Consider the following 8,012-nt stretch of genomic DNA (forward strand, 5'->3'; position numbering starts at 1 on the left):
AAATATAAAACAATAATTAAGGTGGTGTTTGGATCCGGTGACTAAAATTTAGGAGGTGTATCGGAAGGATGTTGCATAGGGTGTTTGAATACTAATAAAAAAATAAATTACATAATTCGTCAGTACTCTACGAGATGATTTTTTAAGTAAATTAATCCGTCATTAGCACATACTTACTGTAGCACCACGTTGTCAAATCATGAGCTAATTATGCTTAAAAGATTCGTCTTGCAAATTAGTCGTAAACTATGCAATTAGTTTCGTAATTAGTCTATATTTAATACTCCATATATGCGTCTAAACATTCGATGAGATAGCGACTAAAATTTAGGAAGTGCAACTAAACACCACCTAATGCATAATGCTTAAGTCTTCTAATATTTTATTAGTCCGTGCTATATATATATATATATATATATATATATATATATATATATATATATATATATATATATATATATATATATATATATATATATATATATATATATATATATATATATATAAAAGTAAGTAAGTTAAACCATCACTCTTGGCGGACAGTTGAAACAAAAACTCGCTCTCCACGTTCTGATGGAGCTACCACCATGGAGTTCTCTTCTCGGCGTCGTGCTATTCCTCGTAGCCGTGCTCCTTCGCCGGCGGTGCTCCACCAGCAGCTCGAGAAAGTACACGGTGCCGCCGGGCCCTCGGCCATGGCCGGTGATCGGCAACCTGAACCTGATCGGGCCTCTCCCGCACCGCTCAATGCACGAGCGCTCCGCGCGGTACGGGCCACTCATGTCGCTCCGGTTTGGTTCCTACCCATCGTTCGTCGGCTCATCGGTTGACATGGCGAAATTCTTCCTCAAGACTCACGACCTGGCGCTACAGGTGACGGTTTCTTCGTCGAGTGTCCCAGAGCATGTCGAATGTTTTTTTATCAGGCACTCGGTAAAGTGACGGTTTGCCGAGTGCCAGATAGAAAATACTCGGCAAACAAATGGCACTCGGCAAAAAGGTTGTTTACCGAGTGCCGAACACTCGACAAAGAATAACACTCGGCAAAGACCAGGTTTGTCGAGTGTGAAACAATAACACTCGGCAAAGGGCTGCCACCATTAACGGCCGGCAGCCGCCGTTAATCCTTTGCCGAGTGTCTTCTCTTGACACTTGGCAAAGAGGCTCCTTTGCCGAGTGTTATTTCTTGACACTCGGCAAACCATATTTTTTTTCATTTTTGACCTCCAAACTTTTTCTTTAGTCCTCAGACAATACCTGGTACTCCATGTTCCAATGTGGCATATTTCTCGGACTTTTTCTATATTTCTTTAATTTATTTTATTTAATTGAATTTTCTTGGATAATTTAAATTATAACTGCTAGTCATTCGAATAATGAAAAAATGAATGAAAAAATGATATTCATGTTATTTAGTATAATGTGAGGCCATATCCAGGAACAGACCACCAATTTCGAACATCTTATTCACGAAACATGACCACGAACTTGCGGTCGAGTTGTTTTTAAATTCTATAAAAAGCAAACGAAATCCGAAAATCATGAAACTTGTCAAGATGTCAAGATATTATATGTGGATGCTGTGATAAAAAAATTGAGAAGGTTTTGCGCAAGTTGTTATGTACGATGCTTGCAAACCGAAGTCGGTCTCTTCACGAAATCGATGAAACTGTTTACCGAAAATCATGAAACTGTTTACCGAACGTCCTTCGCTGAGTGTATATCGGCCTTTACTGAGTGGCTTATGCACTCGACGAAGAAACCGCCTGCTGGTGTCCTTGACCGCCCCGCACTGCCCTCAGCTAGGTACATCCTCTACAACTCCGACGTGCTATGGGCATCGTACGGCCCGTACTGGCGCCAGGGGCGCAAGCTTTTTCAGAACGAACTCCTCAGCGCGGGCCAGATGAAATCGACGGAGCATATCCGCATCGAGGAGGTGCGCTGCATTCTGCGGGCGATGTCGGCGGCCGCGTCCCGCAACGGGGGTGCGGTGGTGCCCAAGGACCACCTCTCCATGGCAAGCTTCAACATAGCCTCGCGCATGGCGCTAGGCAAGAAGTACATCTTCGACGGCTCTGGCTCTCTCATGCCGCCGGAGTCGTTCCGGTGGATGATCCAGGAGTTCTTCCTCAACGGCGTGTTCAACGTCGGGGACGTGATCCCATGGCTCAGCTTTCTGGACCCGCAGGGGTACATCAAAAGGATGAAAAGGCTGAGCAAAATGTTCGACCCGTTCCTGGAGCACGTGCTGGTCGAGCACAGTGAGCAGCGGCGGCGGCAGGGCGACGGCTTTGTGCCGAGGGACATGGTGGACCAGCTGCTGCAGCTCGCTGACGATGCCAGCCTCGATGTTCCGATAGAACGGGATGGCATCAAGGCATTCATTCTGGTAAAGACTTCACTTCGATCACTTCATCGTCACACAGAGAGCGAGTATTGATTGACGCGCGCAAGCATGCATGCAGGATATCATCGCCGCCGGCTCGGATACCACAGCGGTTGCCATCGAGTGGGCTCTCTCGGAGCTTCTAAGGAAGCCAGAGACCATGGCCAAGGCCACAGACGAGCTGGATCGTGTCGTCGGCGGTGACAGGCTGGTCACGGAGGCGGACATCCCGCGCCTCCCGTACCTGGAGGCTGTGGTGAAGGAGACCATGCGCGTGCACCCACTTGCGCCGCTGCTCACACCCCGGCTGTCCCGCGAGGACACCTCTGTGGGCGGCTATGGTATCCCAGCCGGCACGGAGTTCCTTCCGTTTGGGTCCGGCCGCCGGATGTGCCCTGGCCTCGGCCTCGGCATGAAGATGGTGCATCTGATGCTAGCAAACCTTCTTCAAGCATTTGTATGGAGGCTCCCCGACGGCGTTGGTGTGGACGACCTAATCCTGGAGGGGAAATTCGGGCTGTCCATGCCGCGAATGGTTCCGCTCGAGGCCGTTCCTGAGCCCAAGCTCCCTGCTCACTTGTACGATGGTCCATGAGCCCATCACCATGACTCAGCACTCAACAGCCAAGCACGGTTTTCTGCCCGCTGTGGTCTGCATCTGCTCTCGAAGTATGATGTTGGACCGTATGTTTCTGTGCTCCTAAAATCTAGTCCTCTGTCCCTTTTTAAGGCCAGGTTTGTTTACCCCTCCTAAAAGATTTAGGAGCTAAAATTTAGATAGAATTTGTCTAAAGAACCAAATACATTCTCTTAAAATCTTGTAAAAACTTTAGGAGGTGCCAAAAACTTTAGGAGCTCCACCCCCTCCTAAAAGCTAAGTCCATCCTAGACCCCCACTACCCCTCCTTTATTTTCCTGCCTACTAAAAGCTCCTAAGAGCAAGTATAATAGCAGGCTGTAAGTCGACTAAATGCTGAGGTGGAGAAGAGAGGGGAGAAGAGAGAGGAAAAGCGGGCTGTAAGCTTATAGTCGGCTTGGGCACAAGAACCAAGAAAGTCTGTGAGAGAGACAAGTGGGCCATGTATTAACGGTAAAGAGCTAACTACTGTATGAGTGGGCTGAGAGAAGGCTGCAAAACCAGCAAGCCGACTGTATTATTAGCGTTGCTCTAAAGAGGAGGACTGCATGGTCTATTTGCTAATTTATTTATTACTTTTAGTCAGTTTTAGGAGATGGAACCAAACACTATTTTAGGAGGTTTTGATAGCCTCATAAAAGCTCCTAAAACTTTTAGCTTCTAAAAATTTTAGGAGCTTGGAACCAAACAGGGCCTAAGTGTCGCTATCGTATCTGTGCTGGTCAAACTTTCTTAGATTTAACTAGATTTATAGAAAATATCAGCGATATTTATATCTTTAAATAAATTTATTATAAAAACAAATACAACGATATATCTAATAATACTAATCATATACTATAAATAAATATTAATATTTTCATGTATATATTTGGTTAAAATTGAGTACGTTTGATTTCTCACAAAGTAAAAACAACAGTTAAAAAGGAATAGATGGAGCATATGTGTACTCGTAGTTCTTCGCTCTCGCTTATACCTGTACTGTAACACCTCATATGTGTATTAATATTTTTATTCAGCACTACAATGAACAGACAATCACTACCGGACTATGGATATCACCAGTTCGCCACTGAGTATGATAGAGCTAACAGTGATTGCCTTTCACCGCCAGTTTATAAGCACAGGATCCAGATAATCAGCCTGTTCGCTTGTTGGTTTCAGCCAGCTCAAATTAGCCAGTCAACGGTGTTTTCCTCTCACAATAAACCAGCACCAGCCAGCCCAAACCAGCCCAGAAACCAACCAGCGAACAGGCCGAATATCGAAAAAGTTATTCACCTGTCAGTGTTAACAGTAATATATCATTGTTGATTTGTGGCTTGATCCAGCATCAATATGAAAATATCACTGTCGGTTTCTGATTGTTTAAGATTTATAGTTTCAAAGTACACCCACATACAAGTTTTTAGAGAAGGCCGAAACAATTTTCCACACGCATGCAGGGAGTCCACCTTCCGGCTATTGTCACTATAAATTGGTATTTCCGGAGGCAGTCGAATGCTCGCCTCCGGAAATAGATTAAAAGACAAAAAAGCAAAAGCCTATCGCCGAGCCCGCTACCAAGCCCACCGATTGAGCCTGGGCCTCAATTTAGGCTGCTCGTTGTCGATCCGTCCGTCGCACCGTTGATCTGCACGCGCCCACTATCGATCCGTCTGCCGGTGTCATGGATTCGCCCGCCACACCGTCGATATGCACGCGGCCACTATCGATCCGCACACACCACAATCGATCCACACGCCGCCACCTGGAACTGTGACAGAGTGCACGCGAGTAGAGGAGGAAAAGAGAAGGAGAGGGAGCATCCACCGTCGATCCATCACGCCACTGCTCCTGCGTGGGCCCCAGGATGCACCACCGCCGTCACCCAAGGACGTGCCGCCATGTCGCTGCCCTTCGGCGGACCATGGTATGCGTCGCCACCGCCGCCCCCTGGATAGGTCGGCGCACTAACACTACCGCCAAGGCGCTTTCGCCTCTCTGCGCACGCGGCACCTCCGCTCTAATGAAGTCTAGAGAGAAAGAGAGTGGGGAATGAGAACTTGAAACCCTAAGTGCTGCTTTTTATATGTGAGAGCGGCAATTGGGCCTCTAGGCCTCAGGCTTATTTAGTGATTTTTTGAGATGCCTAATAAAATGATTTGTCCCTCTCTGTGAATTGCTGCATATTTTAGGAGACACGTAGGCTTTGTGTCCGTCTCTGTTCGAGAGTTTCTATCTCCCAAAATATTTTTAGTAGTAGTGACTTGAGCGGCTTGTAAACTTAATATCGTAATAAGTCCACACTTTTAACTCTGATGTATAATTATTAATGAAAATATGTGATGTTTGTGTTGAGCCATTCCTGTATTGGATCTTGAATGTCCGTATGACGATATGAGTTGTAAAAAGTTGTTGATTCTAGGTCCTCCAGGGACACCGATAGACTACCACAATTATTTGATCCCTATGCACAACAGATAAAAGTCTTAGGGACAATGAGAAGTGCACCAACATAATTTAGACCATTTTCCTAGGTGTACAAGTTAGAGTAGTGCCGGGTTCATAAACCCGGGGTCCCTCGTGGACCGTCTTCCCAACAAAGGCTCGGCCCAGCAGACGACGTTGCGAAATGACACGCAACTCATGGGCCAGCCCAAATACCTAAATGACAGGGCAGAAGGGAAATCCAATCTCCGACCGGAAGGCCTGGCCGAGGAGGAACGGCGCCCGCTTCCGACTCTGTCCCGCCTCTCCGACCGGAAGGCCTCGCTAAGGAGGAACAATGCTCGCTTCCGACCCTGGCCCGCCTCTGGACGGCCTCTCCGACCGGAAGGCCTGGCCAAACACCACTTCTGACTCCAACCCGCGTCTCTGACTAGGGATGCGCCGAACCCCTGCTTACAGCTCCTCTCCGACTGGCGCAATCAGAGCCCACTGGGACCAACCAACCGGAGACGCCCGCTCGGTGAGGACCAGGAAACGGACGGGGAAAGTAAGGCAGGGCACTCAAGTCAACCGCAATACCGAGGACTGTACCCTGTACACCTGCAGGACAGTACCAACAGGACATGTCAGAAGGGTACCTACAACCTTCCTGGCATGACAGAACCCAAGCAGTGTTGTGGGCGCCGACATTTGCCCTACAGTGTTGTGGGCACCATCAACTCCCATACCAGACAAACACGGTAAGGCTCCTCCACATGCCTCTAGGCGTCTACAGTGTTGTGGGCGCCGGCGTTTACCATACCAGGCGAACATGGTAAAACCCCCTACATACCTCTAGGCATCAACAGTATGGTAGGCATCGACTATCTGCCATACCAGAAGAAGACAACGCAACCTCCCACATGCATATGACATTAATAGTGTTATGGACGCCTACAATCATCTTGTACCCAACGGCGTGGGCAACAAGACTTAGCATACATACACACACACTCTCTCTCTCTGGTAAGGCCATCCCCTTCATCTATAAAAGGAGATGCACTCTCTCCCAACAGATAGATCCCTCAGTTCACTTACATCGATTCATCCTTTGTAGCTTTAGACACTCTAAAGCTACATAGAGTGCACGCTCGAACACTTAGCACATAGCGGAGCTCCCTGTCACTCTCGGCCCTTCAGACCAGAGTCCGATCCGGACCTCTTGTGCCCACCATCTTTCTCCCTTCTGTTTGTAACCCCACAGCAAACTTCGAGCACCTAGGCTCAGGAATAAAGTCACCGACCTGACTCAAACTGGACGTAGGGCACGTTACCTAAACCAGTATAAACCCTATGTCATTAAGTGCTAGGCCACATCCGATCACAACATACAACAAAACTATAAATATTTACGTGTTAGTCACTTTCTACACCGATAATTGGCGCCGTCCGTGAGGAAGACGTTGTACGTTCACACTTTTGGTCATCGAATGGCCCACTTTTCCACCACCTTCGCCATGGTGGGCTTGAGCGATACGAATCGCTTCGGTTCGCTGGAGTTTCTCGCACTCGCACCTATTGGGATGTGGGTTCCACCCATCTTCGAGCTGTCCTAGGCCTTCCTCTTCGAAAGCCTGGACTTTGTCGCTGACTGGCTTGGCGTACTACACCTCCGTGAGGAGGCACGGCACTTGTCCCAGCGCCCGTCGGAGGGGCGCCCTTCATCGGCACTGGAACACCCGATGACTTCAACGATGAGGCGCCTGTGCTTCAATCCGAGCAAACTCTCTGCTCAAACCCTGCTGTGAGTAATGTACATACTATTATTTACTCACTATTTACTATCTCCCACCGATTATCTGGAGGGACCGCATTATCTGCACCACAACCACCACACGACCAGTTCCCCTATGGCCTCGCGTCCCCCACGGACGTGTGCGCTTGGGGGCTCCGAAGTACGCTAGCGCCGCCCCCTCTCATGTCCGAATTTGTGGGAATGGCGAGCTATGCTCCCACCTGTTTCCTCGACCTCATGGATGACAATGTCGAAAGCGAGGGCTCCAACATCAGTGACGTGGCACCTAGCCACCGTCCGTCCTGGGAGTGCACTATGGCGAACGCTACGGGACAGCCACCGGTTGTAGCGGAATCCTTGCAGACTCACACCCCTCCGGACCCTCATGCGGGAGCCCTCGCGCTCACACAAAAGCACGGCGAGGAGCTACGACAACGGTGGCAGGACCAGCCGCCACATGCGTCGGTGCACTCGGCGCAGCACGCCACACCCCGTGCGCGTAACCCAGCGAGCAGTGCCCGGGGTCATGCTCGCCAGGTCCAACACAACTTCATGGATGGGGGGAACGATCCCCCATAGTTCGCTCGGGCCTGCTAGAACATCGCTGCCATGATAATGCTTCTACACGGCCTTCCCGAGCTGAACGACCCCCAGGATCAGGGGATCCACTAGAACCTCCAGGCACTGGTGAAAACCGCCACCGTTCAATAGGCGGAGAGCTCTGTATCACGACACTGACTTGCGGTCTCTCTCCCTACCAGGGGTGTGGGATGCACCAGATG

At 49.1% G+C, this 8,012-nt stretch overlaps 1 protein-coding gene across 1 annotated transcript; it reads left to right on the plus strand.

The window, feature by feature from the left end:
• The first annotated feature begins 573 nt into the window (after window positions 1-573).
• On the plus strand, window positions 574-2,984 carry LOC136539928 (trimethyltridecatetraene synthase-like). Its single transcript, XM_066531911.1, has 3 exons — window positions 574-873; window positions 1,760-2,392; window positions 2,469-2,984. The coding sequence occupies exons 1-3, from the start codon at window positions 574-576 to the stop codon at window positions 2,982-2,984; spliced, it is 1,449 nt and encodes a 482-aa protein (XP_066388008.1).
• Window positions 2,985-8,012: the final 5,028 nt, after the last annotated feature.

Source organism: Miscanthus floridulus, chromosome 2 (genome assembly GCF_019320115.1).
Source record: "Miscanthus floridulus cultivar M001 chromosome 2, ASM1932011v1, whole genome shotgun sequence".
Classification (NCBI taxonomy): Eukaryota; Viridiplantae; Streptophyta; class Magnoliopsida; order Poales; family Poaceae; genus Miscanthus; species Miscanthus floridulus.